The sequence below is a fragment of the Hemibagrus wyckioides genome, linkage group LG22 (assembly GCF_019097595.1).
Source record: "Hemibagrus wyckioides isolate EC202008001 linkage group LG22, SWU_Hwy_1.0, whole genome shotgun sequence".
NCBI classification, from domain to species: Eukaryota; Metazoa; Chordata; class Actinopteri; order Siluriformes; family Bagridae; genus Hemibagrus; species Hemibagrus wyckioides.
In genome coordinates, this window is record NC_080731.1 from 15,184,539 (window position 1) to 15,206,022 (window position 21,484).

The 21,484-nt window shown below is 38.9% G+C and overlaps 1 protein-coding gene across 5 annotated transcripts in view; it reads right to left on the reverse strand.

The window, feature by feature from the left end:
* Nucleotides 1-1,273: 1,273 nt before the first annotated feature.
* Nucleotides 1,274-21,484, reverse strand: part of LOC131343100 (probable E3 ubiquitin-protein ligase HECTD4) — a 94,577-nt gene continuing 74,366 nt past the window's right edge. For all 5 annotated transcript variants that reach the window (XM_058374519.1, XM_058374517.1, XM_058374518.1 and 2 more), the window contains exons 58-76: nt 19,700-19,830; nt 19,363-19,568; nt 19,041-19,220; nt 16,162-17,525; nt 15,873-16,080; nt 15,397-15,620; nt 15,124-15,269; nt 14,239-14,342; nt 13,628-13,751; nt 10,148-10,338; nt 9,703-9,849; nt 9,478-9,597; nt 7,992-8,147; nt 7,802-7,905; nt 7,078-7,299; nt 5,565-5,731; nt 5,201-5,396; nt 4,743-4,965; nt 1,274-4,335 (exon numbers count right to left, since the gene is read on the reverse strand). In XM_058374519.1, coding sequence (XP_058230502.1) covers nt 4,199-4,335; nt 4,743-4,965; nt 5,201-5,396; nt 5,565-5,731; nt 7,078-7,299; nt 7,802-7,905; nt 7,992-8,147; nt 9,478-9,597; nt 9,703-9,849; nt 10,148-10,338; nt 13,628-13,751; nt 14,239-14,342; nt 15,124-15,269; nt 15,397-15,620; nt 15,873-16,080; nt 16,162-17,525; nt 19,041-19,220; nt 19,363-19,568; nt 19,700-19,830 — 4,350 coding nt within the window. In that variant the 3' untranslated portion in view covers nt 1,274-4,198. The remainder of the gene's footprint in view (nt 4,336-4,742; nt 4,966-5,200; nt 5,397-5,564; nt 5,732-7,077; nt 7,300-7,801; nt 7,906-7,991; nt 8,148-9,477; nt 9,598-9,702; nt 9,850-10,147; nt 10,339-13,627; nt 13,752-14,238; nt 14,343-15,123; nt 15,270-15,396; nt 15,621-15,872; nt 16,081-16,161; nt 17,526-19,040; nt 19,221-19,362; nt 19,569-19,699; nt 19,831-21,484) is intronic.

Sequence of the window (21,484 nt, forward strand, 5' to 3'; positions counted from 1 at the left end):
CACTTCCTACTAATTTTTGAAGGCTGTATCCCTCAAAACCTTCTTTTGTGGGACAATGGTTACTGTTCTCTAAATTTAATCATTTTCCAGTTTTCAAAGGTTTTTGTTGACGTGCCTTGGTTATTTTGTAAGACATGCTAGTAGAACAGTGGTATAACCCACAGTTAATATTCCTACAAATTTTCAGTGATGAAGGTTAACAATATTTTAGAAAATACCAAGTGTTTATTAATTGTTCTCTAATTTTGATCTCCACTGTATATGTATGCTGTATGCAAGCCACTGGATTTCCCAGGCACTTAACTTGTCAAATTTGTCTTTATAGTCCTCACAATCATGCTGGAACAGAAAAAGACATTCACTGTTGCCTCAAGGTATAATATTTGTCTAAAATGTCTTTGTATGCATTTGCATTACCCTTCACAGAAACTAATAGGACCAAACCCTGAAAAACCAGATGATTATCCCTCCTGCACCAAAACCTTCTGTTGGTACTTTATATTCCATTAGGCAGAGTTCTCCTGACAGTTACCAAACCCATGTGTGTGTCAGACTGGCAAAGAATGAAGCTTTAATTTCTTCAGTTTGTTATAAGTGGAATGTTTTAGTTTGGAATTTTTTAGTTTGCATAGAAAACTATTTTAGTACTGTATGCCAGTGGTCTAAATCAGTATTTCATTTAGTGTCATGATCTATATGAATATAATTACATTTTTAATTATTAGAATAAGAATGCCTGGCCAAAAAAAAAATCACTACCTAGAGTTAACGAAGCAAAAAGGTAAGAACATTCCATTCAATAATTACTGCATTAATTATAAATGTTCATGTAATTGACCATGTTTCAGCCCTAACTGATGCAGTGAGTTCTTCTCACTTCTTAAACAACCATGTCAGAAGACATATCCAGTGAAAAAGATATAGTTTGTTTCAAGGGTCAAATTACTGGCCTGCATCAAGCAAAACAAACAAACAAAAAAAAACAACAAAGGAGATTGCTGAAACTACTACAGTTACAGTAGATAAAGAATGGCCCAGCACATCATTAACACCTGGAAGGATTGAGGATTAAACTTGGTCAGAAAAAAATCTTGATCGGAGATCACTTAAATGTTTGGTGAAATCAAATTGTAAAAAAAAATAAACAAAAGTAAAAGTCACAGCTATGTTTAATGGTAAACGTAAGAGTATTTCCACATGCATGTGCAATGATAACTCAAGGGATTAAGACTAAACATCTGTGCAGCCTTAAGAAAACACTTTTCAGTAAGGCTAATCAGAAAATAGGTTTCAGTTTGCTAGGGCGCATACAGATTGGACTCCGGAGCAATAAAAAAGGTCATGTGGTCAGAGGAGTCCAGATTGAATTCAATTTATTTGTAATTTGTAATTTATTTTAACAATGGATTTACCCTGTTCCAGAGAAATGGGCACATCTGGGTAAGAAGAGAGGCGAATGAAGTGATACACCATCATGTCCATTGCCTAATGTACACGCCTGTGGGGGCAGGGTGATGATCTGGGGTTGCTGTAGTTGCTCAGGTCTAGGTTTAGCAATGTTATGTGCCCAAAAATCAGGTCAAATGACTATCTAAATACAGTAGTGCCCCGTTTTACATCATCCTTAAATATTAAATTGAAAAATTAAATCCAATTCACGGCGCTTTACACAACCTTACATTGGTCCCTCTGTCGCATAGTAACAATGAAACATGGCTAATAAAACCAAACTAAACAAAATTCTTTTTATAAAATAAGAAAGCACATATATTCAGTCATAGTGTCATTATAGGGAATATATACAGCACTTTATAGGGGCAAATCGACTTATGTCACGTCTCTTGGAACCAATTAATGACGTAAGGCGGGGTATGACTGTATACTGAATGATCAGGTTTTTCCATAAATGAATTTTTTTTCTCCTGATGGTACAGGCATATTTCAAGATGTCGGGATTCACTGGGCTCAAATTGTGAGTGGTTCAGGGAGCAGGAGACATCATTTTCACACATGGATTGATGACTCCATAGTCCAGACCTTAACCCCATTGAGAATCTTTGGCATGTGCTGGAGAAGACTTTACATTGTGGTCCGACTCTCCCATCATCAATACAAGACCTTGGTGAGAAATTAATGCAACTCTGAACAGAATTAAATGTTGTGACACTGCAGAAGTGAAACGATGCCACGGCGAATGTAATCAAATCAAAAGACCCAACAAAATATTACTGTGTGACTATTTTTGGCCAGGCAGTGTATTATGTTGAATGCTAAGCAGAATCCAATACATTTAATCAACATCTGCATACAAACAGTATACATCAAGATACATCAATCCATTTTATTTATATTCTGTGACAGAAATTATGAAATCACTATCACTTAACTGGAATTCACACATCTGCATAATATTCTATTATATTCCAGATGTGTAGATGTAAGAAAGAAATGTTAATGCAACCATAAATAATTGTAATAAATATCAAGTTAATGTACAGCACAGATCTTTTGTTTACCCTCCTTCTGTGGATGCCCTTTAAACATTAATATACTTCCTCTGAAAGGTAAAGAGAAACGAGGTTGGAGTATCCATAATAGCAGCAATCACACCAAAATGTACTGCATAAACAGAGTCTAAACTCTATTTTGAACATTCTGGGGGAGGTCTTCGGTAGCATTCTCTAAGAGGCATCAATGTTACAATGGCTCCATTGAAGACGCACAGTAAAACACTGCAAACACAAGCATTTGAAGGAACAGCAGACTCCATCTTGATTATAATTAAGAAACGGTCCTAACTAGATCTAACTTTAAAAGACAGAACTGTTCCTTGTTCAAACTGTTTTTCAACAAAAAACGATAAATGTAAAAAAAAAATAAAAGCCTTGCAAATAAAGCAATAATAATAATAATAATAACTGAATTTTGTGCAAATCCAGCATATAAACAAAAATCACAGGTCAACCTCAGTAACACTGCATAATTAATGTTACCATGCAGAGCTTTTCCTAGCAGAAAGGGGGCTGTGAAACATAACCTTGTTAAGCAGCAATGGAGTGAGAGACTAAATGAAATGCTAAGATCACCCCTCAGAACCAAAAATACATGGTGAACAGCAATAATGCATTAGCCACAAATACAGAATACATGCAATATTTCACGCTAACTGCACATTTGTTTTAGAAGTCAATTGAAACATTCTATTGTGGTTAGCCCCCAAATATTACTAATTGTACTCAGTCTTGACTTAACTATAGTTAAGTACATACAATTTCTTGAAATTAAAATTCCCCAATATGCATATATAACTCCACAAAGGTTCTTCAGTAGTAGTATCTTGCTGTTACTGGCTTGTATTAGGGATGTGGTAGCTAGGTTGTGAGTTCAAATCCCAGGTCCACCAAGCTGCCACTGCTGGGCCCCTGAGCAAGGCCCTTAACCCTCAATTGCTCAGTTGTATAAATGAGATAAATAAACGTCGCTTTGGATAAGGGCATCTGCCAAATGCCAGAAATGTTTTCATGGCCAATTTTAGTTGTATGGAAGGACAGCCATTTTGATTTTTTATGACAATTTAAATAATCCTTTAAAGCAGGAAATTTACAGCTATTTGCTTTACTCTTCTAAATATGTACATGAACACCTTAGTCACCATAGGTGTGGTAAATGGGGAACTGCAGGGGCTGAAGCCCCCATAAGACCCTATGCTGAAAAATGGCAGCCCCCATCCATCCCTAGTCTCCACCTCCACCACTTAAAGCATATTATTGCACAACTGTTTGTTGTTAATGACAGCAATTATACGGGTACACAAGAAATGAAAGACAAAATTATATTTGTAAATGCAATAAAAAGAGCATTTAAAATCAATGACAGCAATAAAGTGCAGGGAAGTAAACAATATGAAACCTTGGGAAAATAAAAGTGCAGCTCCCTATTATCTAATGATGCATTACTACCATCAGATACAACATGTAGGTTCCTCTAAGGAGCACCCAAAAATGTAATTCAGTTCAGTGCAATCCAGAAAACAAAACACTGGTCTTTTTGAAGGCAAGATGGGCTGATGATTCAAGGTAAAATAAATGGGAGTACTTGAGTCCACATTTCCAGCAAAATCAGTCCTTCTGAAAACTTCTAGGTTGGAGCATAAACGTATAGTATTTTTGTGCGAGTGTGTATTTGTGTTTTGGAGTCTTTAGCCACTCAGAGGGTCCTCACGATAGTGTATAGCATAACGTAACTTTTCCAGCATCACATCAAGAGAAGAATACTGGGGCAGCTTTACCATAAACATGCAGGTCTCTACTCGAATATAACGGTTGTCAGGTGAACCTAGAACACAAAAACAGACTCATCAATCTGAAAATTACAAATTTAAAATAAATCAAACATTCTCTTTTAATAATGAACCAAACAGTGGACCATGCTCTGAACAGAGAAACTGCTCTCCTAATCATATAAGTAAGAAGGTGATGTGGCTGCGAGTTCCTCAGACTTACATTTATCAAATGTTTATATGTATAATTTTGAGTGTAAAACTTGTATAGATATTTCTATGTACAGAATGTAATTCATGAAATTATTCTTATGTGAAGATGTGCATCACTATTTAATACAGTTTCTGACCATGCATATATAAGAACCCTTAGGAACTAGTGAAGCTAACTACCCTGTTAAGAAAATCAGTGCTTGAGAGCACACCTACTTTAAAAGGAAGGAAAGTTGTATATCATACATACCCACTGCACCATCTGGTGGGGCAATTTTCATGGGATAAGGAGGCACATGAGCAGTGTCTGGTCCACCATCTTTACAGGGGCAAGTAAAGGGAATCCGCTCCTGATTGCAGGCAAACTTAATGAACTTGCAGAGCTCTTCCTGTGTAAACATCTCCAGTGCTGTCCAGAAGAACTCAATGTGCTGGTCAGTCTCCATCAGCCCCACTTGATACATTGTATGAGCCTGAAATTGTATTAAATTTGTTGCAAAATGGTTAGAACGTTTTTTTCCTGGTTTCTTGCAGACAGATAGATATATTAGCTTTTTCTTGAAGAAGTTATAAGTACTTTCAAAATGTAATTAAAAAAATGCTTCAAGCCAAAATGCCAACTCCAAACTAAAAGTACCATTTCTTTTTATGTCAAAGAGGTAAGATAGAATATGTTAAATAAGGATCACGCATAGCAGGAAATATTACCTTAAGGAATTCCAGGTTGATGTAAGGGAGACCACAGGTACGTAGTTCCATCTCTAAGGGGGTGAGCATTGTGAGAAGTTGCAGGGGGATAATGGAGCCCAAGCCTGCATGAACAGCACTCATGCGCTCCTTATTTTGCAGTTCCCTCAGACGCAAGGCACGTACTGCCTGAGCATACAAGTGTTTGTTCTCCCAACTGTAAATGTGTTAAGGCATAAAAATGTTAACGCACTAATTCAAAAAGCAACAGTTACGATAAAAAACAAAAACTAGTAACTGAAATATAATAAGCAGCTGAATAATCCACTTATTATAACATTATACATTTCTCCCCCACTTTTATTTAATGTCTATTAATCCTTACCTGACGGCGAGGTTACGCCCACCCTCGCACAGTTCCACCTCCTCGCCTGTCATTGTGACATAGGTGAAGGTACAACATGGCCGGCTGGGCGAGTCAGGGCTTTCACCTGAGTGGCTCTGTGATGAGATTTCTGTGCATAGTGCTTCAAATTCAGCCATATCAGCCACCTAATAAAAGCAAGTGAATCAGGTATAGCAAGGTGACACGAGTAAGGCACAATTAGAGTACTGTGACTTACTCTGTTTATGCTGAGGCATAAACAGAGAAAGGGTGATAATATTGGCAAGAGTGTTTGCATATTAAGGGAACACAGTGTTGTTTTCAGAGCATGGTAGCCAAGCAAAGTCATTGCATTAACACACAGGAGTGAAACCTATGCAGTCATAAACAAAGTATTTATGGTAAGGCACAGTAATGAATCTATGAACAATATTTAATTAGTATGTTATTGTTAAATGTTGTTGTTCTTTTGGCTGCTCACGGTTGCCACAGGGGATTGTTGGTCCGCATGTTTTGATTTGGTATAGGTTTTAAGCCGGATGCCTTTGCTGACGCAACCCATCAATTTAATGCAGGCTTGGGACCGGCACCGAGAGTTAACTCTTCAGTGGCTGGGTTAGCGCCCCGCCTGGGAATCAAACCCTTGTCAAGGCAATGAGAGCGTGGGATCCTGCCACAGGACCACCAGGAGGCGCAGTTAATTAATTAATAAATATCTAAGAACTACTACAAATCATGCCCACTCACTGTAGACTTTATTAGGAACACCTGCACACCTGCACATTCATTTAGTTATGGGCTGATTTTTGCTGTACAAAATAGCCTTGAGGTGGATAGGATGCAACAGCAGAAGACCATGTTGGGTTCCACTCCTGTTAGCCAAGAACAAGAATCTGAGACCACCATGGATACAGAAACTGAAAATAAAAGTCACTGTCTTTTTCAAGTCTTTAACTACGCAGGTTATTCAGTTCAGCCTGTACCCAGATTCTTGTTCTTTTGATGTTGTAGCTTTTCCACCTTATGATTTTATTGTGTTGGGCATTGCGAGATGTGTTTCTGTGCAGGGCGGATATAGGGAAAACATCTTTTATATCATCAAAACCAAAAATAGGGCTGAGCCTTGGGATGAATTGCCTGAGAATGCCTGTGATGAATGCCTGTGTTGCTGTCTCCATCATATAACAAGAGGTCCTTGTGAAATGATTGTGATACGATTACCGTGATCTTAAAATTTCTGTGTCTATTTTCAGTTGTAGTTGATATATTACAGGATATATTATCCTGTAAATATGACAAAGAATGATTAAAACATTGTTGAATATAACTGCATTGATACTGATGACTGGTAGTTAGGAGATACATCAATATACAGACCCACCTGGTTGTTTTTTGACCAATCAATGCACTAACTCCACATATACACAGGTGACAAATTAAAGTAAACACTGTGTGTCTCTTATGCTGTGGGCTCCATTTGTCTCCTTCGAGGGAAGGGTCACACTACACTTACACTATCAAACTTCTTGGCGTAGTTGTAAGTGAGAAGGTCAGCATCCTGTAGATCTGTTTCTGGGTCTAGGTCTTCACCAACTAGACCCTTCCAGAAGGAACCCTGCAAATCCAGAGGTAAAGGCACATCTGCACGAATGGCAATTCCCAGCAGCTGACCAAAGAACTGCAGCAGCTGTTCTTCAGCATAAGTGATGGGGCAACATGTGAGGATGTACTTCCCCTAGACAAATACATGATATTACCTTATTATTATTAGGTGATGAAATCTTTCAGCATTTTGCATAAAAAGTTACTCTCAGATAAAATTAGAGAAGAGAATGCTCTGAATTACTAACATCTCAAATAATGAGAAATAACTTGCATGCACAAGTAGGCCTTGGCAATAGGGTGATGATAGCACTGGGTTAAAACCATACTGTGTTAATTGAGAGTTGATTAGTGCTTACTCCATGCCTTAATATGGCTGGAAATTTAAGTGCAAAAGCCACAGATACAAATATTTTAGCAATTATCACAATATTTTTTTGGGACATACAATGTGGATGATGTGCATGATTTACAAAGAACAATTGTATAGGTTTAAAATATTTTTTGTCTGTGCTATTTGTGAACAGTGAACTGAAGCCTAGAGATAAATGCAAACTTGTGCATTCAGATTAATGCAGATTAAAGGTGAGATGCATTGAATAACAGTATGGCACAAGATGTTGAGGGCTACATACCTTACTGCGATTACTTGCAGAACTGGGACAGGGCAAAAGCAAAGACAGTATGTTGCTTTGCAGCTCCTTGCAGACTTGCCACAGGAAGTGGCGAAATGATCCACCTTTGGAAAAGTACAAGCTTTTAGTATAAACATTGATTTAAGTGAATAAGGGGTGCATGAAAATTGTAAAATGTTTTAATTCTGACTAGTGCCGTGAACTTCCTCTCCAGTAAAGCGGATGTTGAAAGCATAGGTGGGGTCTCCTCCACTAGCAAGTTTCACACACAGCTGAGATGAGGGAACATTAGACAGCTGCTGAGCTGCCTGGCAGAAGTAGGTATTCTCTGAGGAGTGGATCTCACCTGGACACAGTCATACATATTTAAAGACAATTAAAAATGTGAACATGGCATAGTCCTAATGTCATCTGGAGCCCTGCAAGCCTGTTCTGGGTAACTGTCCATGTTGAGCCAATTATCCTTTATATGACAAAGAATGGACCATGATTTACTGTATGGATGACATGCATGCACATTATTTCTATCCAGAGGTTCTGCAGGAATACATATAAGGTATGTATGGATGACATGCATGCACATTATTTCTATCCAGAGGTTCTACAGGAATACATGTAATTTGTGATCACATTTGGTGTTTTTGCAAGTGCTCTACATCTTGTTTACACCCTTGTATTGGACTAGCCATGCCCTAATCATGATAGGTGAAGACCAGTAGTAGCTTGTGACCAGAGATATGGTGCAGCAGGCTGACCTTAATAACAACATAGCTGAGAAGCATTCAAACTGGACTTATGCTACAGATTTGGACAATCAACTGAACACGGATTAATATGGTATTGGAAGGTTGCCTGGCATATATAGACGTTCACTGATTTCACATTCCATGACTAAGAGAAGTGGATGAAGTTTCAATTACCAGAGCACAGCTGTACATAAAATCTTGCAATCCACATACCATAAGGGGAAATAAATCACTTAAAAAGAAGAGAAACTATTGATGCATGTCTGCTGCATCTGTAACCAGGAAAACCAAAAACCAACAGATGTCCTACTCACGACAGAATTAAATGCACACCTTGGCTCTTGTTTTCACCAAAACTTTTCATTCGGAGCTCCACAGGGTCAGTATTCATAGTCGGGCTGTTATAGCCAACTTGTACATGTGCAGGATTTGTGTCTGTTATTCCCAAGACAAGTTGATGCTCTATTGGCATCAAAAGGTGGCCCTTCACCATACTAATAAATTAATTATTTAAATATTATAATAATTGTTGTCTAAAACCAGGTGGTTCAGTTTCAGTGTCCAACCCCTGTATCTATACTATGAATTTTATAGGAATCCTGTGATGCATATATTCCTCCAGCATACAGTCTAGCTGTATATTTGACAGACAGATATTATTCACTTATATTCTTCCTTTCCCTCAAAATCTGAGCTAAAAATCTGCTTTCCTAAAAATATTCAAGGCTTGAGCTGCTAAAGCTATTCCCTATAACCATTATGTGAACATACTAACTTGCTGTAGGTTATAAGGTTCATGTCCCAGAACTTTTAGGCCATTTGAGCAGGGCTCCTAACTAGCTGTGGGTTAATTGCATTCTGTCTTCATGTAAAATATCTTTTAATAAAAAAAAAAAATAAAGAAGGAGTGAATGTAAATGCTCTGCATACCTCCCACTATCTCTAGAGGATCCAGTGTGATCTCAGGGGCAGCATGGTCAACAGTACGCTGTACTGTTGCATTCAGCACCTTGTTCATAATAGCTACTTTAGTGTCATAAAAAATAAGGCCTAAAAGAAATAAAAAAGAAGAAACGAAATAAATGTGAGAACATATTTCCCTTTAAAAGAAAGTGACTTGATAACTTGGTTCCTTGAACATATGTAGCAGCAGACCTTTAGCCTCACACAGCAGAGCAGCAATACTGTTCTGATAGGTATGTGTCTGCCTTAGCTCCACAAGTGGCAGAAAGAAACCCTCCAGGGTATTATTAAGGGACTGCAGGAGGGCAAAGCGGAGACGCAAACTCTCAACAGGCACACCTATAGGATAAAGTTCATATTATTTCAAAACATAAACTTGTTTCACTGAAATTCAACACTAATGCATAAATACTTTTCAACGAAAACAGCTTACTAAAAATATATCTAACCCAATATAAATAAATCCTATGAAGGTGTATTAATACTAGGATGAGCGATCTGGTAAAATATCATATCACTTTTTTCAGATTAGTTCATAATCAATGGTAATATAATTTTTAAAACTATTTTGCAAGTTACTAACTAATTTCCCTATAGATGAAAAAACAAGCAAACAATCTCACAGAAAAAGTCTTACTTAGCAGGCATGAAACTCTTGGGTCTGCTGTATCTGTGGGGTCGAGGTACACTTCGTGGGGGTGGAGGCGGGCAGGTGTTATAGCCAGGTGGCGACAGAGGCGATTAACATACTGAACTAGAGCAACATCCATCTCCAAGGTCCACTTTCTGCTAGTCTTCTGAGCTTGCCGAGTATCAGTGCATGAGCATCTACAAAAGACAACAACAGAAATGTTTAAGGTTTACAGTCATAGAAAAAAGACAGTACACCCTCCTTCATTCCTTATATATCTATTAGGACCTAAATAGCAATTGTAAGGTCCTCACCGAAATTTTATATACAAACAACCTTAGATGACAACAAAAAGACAACATATTTCAGTGTAGTTATTTTTCTTAAAAAGCACACCCAACCTTTATTAACCTGGTAAGGAAAAAATAAGTATCATCTATAATTCAATAACCATAGTTTAGCTTTATCTCTATGTTTGCTGTTAGCCCGATAGGTCACATATTAGGCCACATAGTTCTAGGGTTTTTCTTTTATATCTCTCAGCATTAATTGGTCTGACCTCAGACTGAAAATGCTGGGACACTCAATCCTGGGAAGACTGGCAACTGTCTTGAAGGCTCGCCTTTTGTAAACAATCCTAATTGTCGGGACATGCACTTAGAACCCTTCCCAGATAGATGAGCAGCTACTTTAAAGTCATAGCTGATGTTCTTTCTTCTTGGCATGTTATAGACCAGGGGTAGGCAAGTTTGGTCCTAGAGAGCCACAGTCCTGCAGATTTCAGCTCCAGCCCTGAAAAAAACACTCACCTGCCTGTAGCCTTAAGCCATGTTCACACTACAGGATTTTAAGCCCGATTTAAGCCAGATTTGCAAATTAACGAGCTTGCAGACAGATTGGGGTGTGATCGTGGGAAAATCAGCGGGTGATCAGCGCTCGGCAATCTTTATGTGTGAACTACTCAACGACACATCAAAGAGGCAAGCTGACGCGTCGCTGACACCTCGCAGACAAAATCCAGATATCTGGCATGTTAAATATCCGGGACGGTCGGCCGACTCGACATCACGTGGTGTCAATTGTAGCCACGACCTCCAGCCAATGAGAGAGCAAGTCAACAGAGTTGAGGTCATCGGAGGAAAAGCAGCAGCAGCAACATGGCGAGACTCCTGCCGATGTCCATTTTCAAAACAAACGTCTACCAAGTCTCGCGTCATTTCCGGATCCACCTGTTGCGTGTGTTTTCGTGACAAAACGTGGTTTGGGGACGGCGTTGAGTGACAAGAGTTGTTGTCGGATGGTTTGGTGTGCGACCCCTCTCTTGTGGATCATTTACGAAGCGTCGCGTAGTGTGAACACCACAAGGACAAAAAGTCATACAGTGAAGTCATGTAGTCTGAACAGCAAAGCGATCTGCCGACGGTTAAAGTCTTGTAGTGTGACCAGGCCTTTAGTAATCCTTAAAGACCTTGATTAGCTTGTTCAGGTGTGTTTGATTAGGGATGGAGCTGAAATCTGCAGGACTGCGGCTCTCTAGGACCGAACTTGCCTACCCCTGCTATAGACACTCACCAAGTGCCAAACTGCCAAGAGGTCAGAGGATTAACTAATCTTGTGCATTTCATTAGTTACACCTGGCTGCTCAATTAAAATGCTTGTGGAAGTAGGAATGGGTTTACTTATTTTTTTTCCACCTGGTTACAGTTAATTTACATTTTTGAAAATGGACTTCATTGTCATCAGTAAGAGGTAAAGAAGCAAGTGCGGGCAGGATGGAATGGGTGGAGAAAGGTGTCTGGGAAAAATATCAGCGGGAATCAAGGGAAAGGTGTACAAGACAGTGGTGAGACCGGCCATGTTGTATGATTTAGAGACAGTGTCACTGAGGAAGAGACAGGAGTCAGAGCTGGAGGTAGCAGAGCTGAAGATGTTGAGGTTCTCTTTGGGAGTGACAAGGTTAGACAGGATTAGGAACGAGTACATCAGAGGGACAGCTCATGTTTGACGTTTGGGGGACAAAGTTAGGGAGGCCAGGTTAAGATGGTTTGGACATGTTCAGAGGAGGGAGAGTGAGTATATTGGTAGGAGAATGTTGGACATGGAGCTGCCAGGCAGGAGGCAAAGAGGAGGTATATGGATGTAATAAATGAGGATATGAAGCTAGTGGGTGCAAAGGTTGAGGATGCAGAACATAGGGATAGGTGGAGAGAGATGATTCGCTGTGGAGACCCCTGAAGGGAAAAGCCGAAAGAAGAAGAGGACCTCATTGTCATTAGTAGTGTTTTTTTGTCATCACCAGAGATTAATTGCCTGTTTACAGAGCAATTATAATACTGTTATTTAGACCCTGATGAATAAAAACATAGAAGTGAAGGACGGTATACTTTCTTTTTCCCTATGATAGTACATAGAATAAATTGGTCCAAGCTGCAGCACTTTGCATAAGTACTATTCCTCCTTGAACCTTTCAACTTTTTGTAGTGTTACAACCTGAAACTGAAATGGACAAATTGGGATTTTTACCATTTGATTTTTACCATATGACTAAAATCTGAAGGGGGAAAAAAAAAAATCACACAAATGTAATATAACAAAAAAGCAGCAGACATTTGTTAGTTGCATAAGTACTCATTCCTGGTTCAATACTAGAAGCCATGTCTGACAGCAAAAGAGCTATAAGTGTTCTTGGACATGACTATTGTTTGCATGCATGGATCCTGATATTTTTGCCCATTCTTCTTGCAAAAATTTGCTGAAGTGCTGTCAAATTGTATAACTGAGGAGAGTTTTGATTTGATGTTTTAATTTTCACAAATAACATTTGGAGCCACTCCATTTATGCTTTTATAGTATGCTAGGGGTCACTGTGCTGTTGGAAGGTGAGCCTCCACACCAGCCTCAAGTCTCTGGCAGATTAAAATAGGTCTTCTTTTAGGATTGCCCTGCATTTGCCTCTATAAACCGCTGAAGAAACATAACCACCAACCAATGCTACAACCCATCACCCTGCATCACTGTGGGTATGGTATGGTTGTGTTTTTGTCAAAAATAATTTAAAAAAAAATTAACTACCTACTGGTTTCTTTATAAAACTAAGCTAAATGTTTACTTTTCAAAGGCAAATGTGTCAAAAGCAAATATTTTATTTTACACTGTTTACTGCTATGCACTGTTGTTAATTTGCTTCAGAGAAACTTCATTTTACTTTTAAATGTGACTTGGACGCAGACTTTCATTATAAATTAATACATTCTCTTAAGCAGCAACATGTGCAACAATGCTATTTCCATGTTTAGACATGAAGCTCTGAAAATTATTGCACAATGAGAGCCTCCCTAAACTCCCTGTGCACAGTTTTAGACTGCTTTATTTTGTACCTCTCAAAGCCATACACACATTCACACATAATGTTCCTGTTTACACAGGATTGTTTGTGTATTCTTTACACACCAACTTGTGTGTCAGATGGGTAGTGTTTTTGCCAACCTTTCAAAGTGTAGGTCATAACCACATGCCAGGATTGCCCTCCAAACACTCCGAATGTCCTGTTTGGCTCGATCAATAGTGAACTTATGGAAACCCTCCAGAGTTAAGTACTTCTCTTCTGGCACTGAAAAATACAGAGATCCAGAAGAATAAGACATAGTTACATAAATAAATTCTATGATTAAAAGTTTGTGGACACCAGACCATAAGACCCATATGTAGGCCTTCCACAAAGTTGGAAGCATAAAATTGAAGAGTATTTTGTAGAATTACATTTTCCTTTCACTAGAACTAAGGGGTCCAAACCTGTTCCAGAATGACAATGCCCCTAGCCACAAAGTGAGGTCTAATAAGACATGGTTAACCAAAGTTGGAATGAAAAACTGAGTGACCTGCACAAAACCCAGATCTCAATCACTAGCCCAAAATCATGCATATTACATAGCCATGACACCTGATACTCTTGTGCAAATATAGAGAATATACTTCTTGAGTTTTGCTACAGACCATGAGCAACATACGTGGACAAACCTCTGGACATCAAGGGCTATCATGTAAACTTTTACATACATTATATAATAAAGAAAATACAAAAAATTAACAATATAAACCTTCTAGCTTCTTGGTAGGCAACTTCTCAAGGTCCTTATCATCAGGCTTAGGCTTATCTGGAGACTTAGGCTTGAGGGCTGGTTTCTTCTCACTTAGTGCAGTTCTGGAAAATAAATCTTTGTAAATTAGAATTTGGACAGAAAGGTGACAGGTGCATTATTGGTGTACAATTTTACTGTTAACAGCTACAGTAACAGTTGCACTTATTCATTTGGCTGACACAATCCAAAGAAACTTTAAATTGAGAATCTGATTAAACTGAAATTTCAACAATAAGGGCCCTGGTACAACAGCAGTACAGGGGCCTGAAGAACAGTAGCAACTCAAGGCCATCGCTCAGGAGCAGAGTGACCGCTTCCCTTCTGAGCCCGGTTCCCTTTCAAGGTTTCTTCTTCATATCATCTTAGGCAGTTTTTCCTTGCCACAGTTGCTTCAGGCTTGATCATCAGGGATAAATGTTAGGAATGAATATTAATTTAATTTTAAACTTTACCCTTTTTATTTTATATTTTTGTAAAGCTGCTTTGAGACAATGTCTATTGAATTAATGCCAACAAGTGATCCAGATGCTGCTGTAACCACAACATTGGACAGTGATATTGAGAACAAATAAAGCAAGCAGAAGCCTCTATTAAAGTCTATCCATCTCCTGAGTACTGCAGAATGACAATACCATAATGTCTTGCTACCTCAGGCTGACAGTGCCTCAGGGCCTCTTGATCATGACATAACATTTATACATAATTATTCATGCCGGTGGTTCATGACATACGCCTTCACAGGTAATTAAGAGTAATGGTGCTGGGAAAAGCTGGACAATTATATGCTTTGCACCAAATATAGCCTAAGTAATTACTCTAAGTAATTTAATTTGTAAGACATACCGTACACTGTTGAGAACAGACTTCTCTTTGATAGGGGGCTTTATGATGGATCTCTTTGTGCTGACCACTTTGCCCTGCTGCTGTTCCTTGCCTGCCTTGCTGTACCTGCATTTGTTGGCCTTGATTGTGCCATACTTACGAAGAATCTTAGAAAGAAAAAATACTTTGCATGTATTTCAACATTAGGCATAGAATAAGGATTAGAAAACAGAAGGTTCATGGAAGTTGATGTTTTTTTCAAAATATACACATAAGTAACACGTATATGCTAACCTGTGTGAGCTGATCTTCAAGCATTTTCTTAGGCGGTCGTATGTGGTTGAAGAATATATGCAGAAGGTTGCCAGGTGTCTGGGAGCTGATTTGTTCTTTACTGAGATAAATTTCAGACACTTTCAAAGGCTTGGTCGGTGTAAGGCTTAGCATCTGTTCAGAGTGTACACAGCTCTTAAAGATGTCAGTTAGCACATCTCTTGCCCCAGGGACCAATTTGTCTCCTATGTGAGTATGGCATGTAGATTAGATACCTAAAACTTATACACTATACAGCTGTAATTAGGCCACAACAAAATGTTTTAACGCTTAAAATAATGGACAGTATAACTGCACATTAGACAGAACAAAAATTAAAGGATTTAACAAACCACCTTATTTTTGTGCTATTATTGTGTGCCACTGCGTGCTATTGACAAATACAGATATTATAACATTTTAGATCATACTCTTAAGCAAAACACAAGAATTCCAACCTCTGATGGTTTTATCAAGAAAGTAGTCCTCAAGTGCAGAACTGCCTTGCGTATCAAACAGGCTCTGATTAACACTGGAAGCTGTTAAGATTTCTTCAGTGGTTATCTCCATTAACTCCTCTTCTCCTTCAAGACTGGAGAGGCCAATGAGATCACTGCTGTTGAAAAGGCTTGCACGAATCTTCTCCACCTTAGCCCTGGCCCGTACCTGTAAGGGAGAGAAAGTAATCTTCCATTTGACATTGACCAAGATGGTGGCCTTTCAAGTAAAACATTCTTTTTTACTTACCTCTATAACAGCATAGCCTTTAATGGGACATGTCAAGCTGGCATTAGTGTCTGCATACAAGGAGCCCCCATCTGATACTGAAGCTGTCTCTCCGCCATCAAGTTGCTCCCCAAAACTACCAAGACTACCAATGCTTCCTGTGCTACATAAAGAGATATCAAGGCTTTCCTGACTGGATACTATACAGGGGTCTAGTGGTGCCTGTTGCTGGGTAGGGGCTACAGGTTGTGTCACAGTGGCAGCTAACAGTTCCTGGTCCACAGAAAGTTCACTAGCAGTCCTTGAGACCCCCTGAGAGGAGCTGCAGATGGAGGCCTGGCTAGTTGATGCCGAAGCAGTCATGCTCAGAGCTGGGGTTGCACTACTGGAACCATCAGGACTTTCCATAATGCCCGGATGAAGCTTTTCTGCCTTATCATCTTGGAATCCTGTGCTTTGGCCTCCGATTACAGCTCCTTTGGTCTGTTTTAGGTCTGCTATCTGAAGTGGTATAAAAATTTCATCTTTGAAGAGACCCCCATGTGCATTACACGCCCTTCGGATTGCATTACGCACTACAGCTTCTTCCAAGTGAGTTGGAATACCAGAGAGCACCAGGAGTCGACTATGAGCAGTTGGACTGACTAGGGCCTGGCATGCATCCGCTACTGCATCTGCAGTCACACTCAGCCCTTGGGGATCCTTGTATGTCAGGTGCCGAATAATCATGAGTAATGTAAGCCCACGATGGAACCATAACATGTCTTCTGGTTTTCCTCCAGCCACATTCAGTAAAGCACTGTCACTTTCTGTTAGCTTTGTGCCACTCACAGAGCCCCGTTTTCCTGAAACTGTGGCTGCAGCAGTTATGGCTGCTGTTGCCCTGTCTCGCTTCAGCTTGACCTTCTTACGTTTTGATAACAAGCTTGGGCTTTGTGGGGTTTGACCTGGTGATGATGATGAAGAGGATGAAGAATCACTAAGGTTAGGTGTACTGGATGAGGAAATACTGCTTACAGCCAACCCTCCACTGGCCACATTAAGCTGCAAGGTAACCTCTGCCACAGCCAGGCACACCTCCATGAGTGCATGGAAGTATGTAGAGAACCGGGTTTGTTCAGAAGATAGTGCCAAGGAGCTTCCTGAGGTGCTTGCACTTGCCAGGCCCCAGCTCTGAGTCTCACGGTCATAAAGTTTTCGGAGCTCTGTCTGGAGAGCCATGAGCACTGCCAAGCAAGGATTGAGGAGTAGTGCAATGGAGTTCGATAGGCCCGAGGGACCCTTGCGCTGCTCCAAGTGATGGATCTTGCGGAAAAGCTCAGCAAGCATGTGGAAGATGAACTCCTTGATACAAGGTGCAAGATCTGTAGTCCACAGAACCCCACCTAGTGACGAAAGGAAATGACTAAGTAAGATTGCCTGACATAATGTACTATTATAAAAGTACTTTAGATTTTTAAAGAATTTTTTTTATGTATTTATTTTTTGAGTGTGATATAAACCCAGATTACTTTAAAGCTGTTTTATAACAATGTCTATTGCCTACAATGTTAAACAAATAAATGTGAATGAAATAATTTTCAGAGACATCTTTTAGAACAAATGGCGAATGTTATAGATAGAGCTGGGCGATATGGCCAAAAAATTGAATCTACAAAATTCGATTTTCGATTTTAAAACGATCATTTTTCTTTAAAAAAATTTAATAAAACACTAGAGACTATAGAATAGATTTTTTTTAATTTGAGCAAAAACAATATAACCAAACATATGAACTGCTAATTTAGACTAAAAGTGCAAAGTGCAAAATTACTTTCGCTAACAAGTTTTTTTTTGTTATTTTAGAAAAACAATAATCAGTACAACAAAAAAACCTTTTTTGGGGATTTATAAAATGCAAACTTTCACCAGTCTTTACAAGTTCTAATTATTCTAGTAAAATAAAGTGATATAACAAAATATGAGGGATTTGTAAAGTGCAAACTGCAGACTTAACTTAAATCACTTTTTATAAAATAAAAAATTGTCACCTGAAAAAAAAAATCCCTGAAGAAAAACACTTTTGTAAATCAGTTCAACATTCAACTAACACGCTAAATAAAACCAACATGCAACTAACACGCTGAATAAAATCAAACAGGAGCCAGACAGCATTTTACATCTGTGCATATGGGCACAATCAGGGGCGAGTGAGGTATAATAGTATAAAATATAAATAAATAAATAAAATAAAATAAAATAAAGGTTTGACTAACAGGGTAGGATGGTAAACTTATTGCAGCGTTCCACTGTATTGCATAGATGTGTATAACATTTCAGTACTGAACAAGCCAAATACGAGTCTTCCTGATCGGACACGCACACACACACACACACGCACACGCGCGCGCACACACACGCGCACACACGCGCGCACACACGCGCGCACACACGCGCGCACACACGCGCGCACGCACACACGCACACACGCACACACGCACACACGCACACACACGCACACACACACACGCACTTGTCCTCTGATCCTCGCTCTGTGATGCCGCGGTGTCTTCAGTCGGACTGAAGAACGTGCTGAAAGATGGGGAAGAGCTGAAGTCTGCCGCCGTTTTCGTCGCTAGGCCATTTTTAACATTTCTATTCAGCCACCCTAAGAATTCTGTGATTCTCCATAAACTCTACACAAATCCGTGAACGCTTCAGTCCCCTTTAAATTTCATATGAAACGGCGGCAGACTTTCGGCTCTTCCTCGTCTTTCAGCGTGTTCTTCAATCCGACTGAAGAAACCGCGCCTCTCTTAGAAACAGAACTATGGAAGAACTAAATTCAAATAAATCGATAATTTAGCTCTAGTTATAGAGCTAGATTGGTAACACAAACCAATCAAAGAAGCAAACCTTACCAAGTAGCTCGACAACCTGGAGAAGCACAGAAGGAGGTATTGTGTCCAGCTCTTCCTCTGGATGCTCACTATTCTCATGTACCCTCCATGCCAGCAGCTGTTCAGCAAAGGCCATGGCCAAGGGAAACTCCACAGGCAAAGAATGTAGTACTAGGACAACCCCAGGAGGTGGGGACCCACCTGGTAAAACAAATCATGTGAATATTTAATACCAAATGTGTAGGCAAACAGATATTTCTAACAAATCTTTTCCTCATCTTCCTCTGACCTCTTATCAAGTCATTTGCAAATGTATAACATTTTGTGTATATCTACAACATACCCAGTTTTATATGGACTTTGTCAGTAGGTATAATGATGCTAGGGTACTGGTTGGTTGTGGGAGGAGGTGTAAGGCCTGTGTTCGAAGGTGAAGCATCCAGAGGATAGCACACAGTCTCCATAAGATTCAGCTGGCCATTACGCCTGACCTTGTGTCCCAATCCATACATCAACACACGGGCCCAGGGAGCCTTATACAAAGAAGAACTAAAAGACAAATTTCTTTTTAAAAGATGTAGTGTTTTTCTAAACATGTTTTGTGTGACATTCTGTTGGAATATTTAACAATTTTGGATTATTTTCTGTAATATAACTGTAAATGAAAAAAGTGTGCTTACTCCTTGCGGCATCCAAGCTGATTCTCTTTACAAGAAACCACCACAAATGCAGCACCAGGGAAGCTGACATCCATGCTGACCTTAGACTCTGAGATTGGAAACTCCTCTGATGTGAATTGCTCCGGAGCATTCTTAATTTAAAATAATAGACAAAACATATGTATATAATATATAAACACAAATAATATATACATGTTTTTAATTATTTGTATTATTTTCTCTATTGTTATTAATCTAATTGTTATTTGCAGATTCTTGTTCTTGGCTAACATGAGTGGAACCTGATGTAATTTTCTGCTGTTATAGCCCATCCATCACACCACAGTTGTAAAAAATGCTCATTTAAGTTAATATAGATTTCCTGTAAGTGGTCATTCTCCTCTCATCTTTCTCAAGCTAGCACTATGCTGTGCAAACCCCACAGCCTGTTCCTGAAATACTCCAACCACTATGCCATAGTTAAAGACAGAGATCACATCTTCTCCCATGTTGATGTTTGTTGTTGCAACTGAAGCTCTTGGCCTTTATCTGCATAGTCAGCATTGTGTTGGACAACTGCATAACTGAGCTTCAGTGTTCCTGTTAAAATGGATGTTGTAGTATATGGGTTTTTCTTTTTTTAAAACCTTTGTGTATAGCGGCAACTAAAATTTGTAATCATTTAACTGACAATTTATGAAATACTTCATACTGTATTTTGTCAGTGCAATTTTCTATGCATTCACATATGCAACTTCCTAAAAACTGCATTTCTATGCATTATTTTTTTTTAGCTACATGTCAAATTTTGGAGATATCATATTTAATTTCTAGTCATAACATAAAATTTTAAATAATCTGGATTTTTTTTTACGTTTTCAGAAAAATACATGCATGCTTTTGGTACTGATCTTAACATTTTGTCTGGTAACTTAACCAACCAACAACCCAGGAGTTCCCAAAGAAGTGGTCGCTTTATTTATAAATGGGGTTTATGAGAGAAACTCACAAGCTAACATTCTGCCTTATTCAATTATCCATCAATATTTTTTTTTACTGCTTATCCTATCAACGACAAAGGAAGCAATTTGACTGGCTGGTCTTTTTGGAGACAAAGTAAACCATATTATTTTTTGGACTTGTATGTTGGCTTGCTTTCCGTAATTTAGCAGATTTGAAATTTCTTTGATTAAATGTTATTGATATTAAATGTCTGCTATAAGCTTGCTCATGTTTAAATCAACTTCAAAATCTAATCAGATCTGCTGGTTATGATGGTAATTTCATTATTCCAAACTTTCAGCCACTCAAACCTGAGATATGCTAATGACAAAAGTCGAACTGATGGACAAATGGGACCTTTAATACAAAAAAAATATTTGCCCTCAGTAGCAGGAGCATAAAAATGTTTCAAAATATATTATGTTTACATATGATGTACAATGCATACATCTTTACAGTGAACCTGAACTGACAACAGAATGTCACAATCAAATGTAAATATTAAAAAAGTATAAATTATTTGTTTACTGTTTTGAGCTAAACATACATCGATCAGGCATAACATTATGAGGCGAAGCGAATAACACTGACAGTCATGGCACCTATGTGAACATTTTGTCCTCAAAGTTGATGTTAGAAGCAGGAAAAATGGGCAAGTGTAAAGATTTGAGTGAGTTTGACAAGGACTAAATTGTGATGGCTAGACCACTGGATCAGAGCATCTCCAAAACTGCAGCTCTTGTGGGGTGTTCCCGGTCTGCAGTGGTCAGTATCTATCAAAAGTGGGCCAAGGAAGGAACAGTG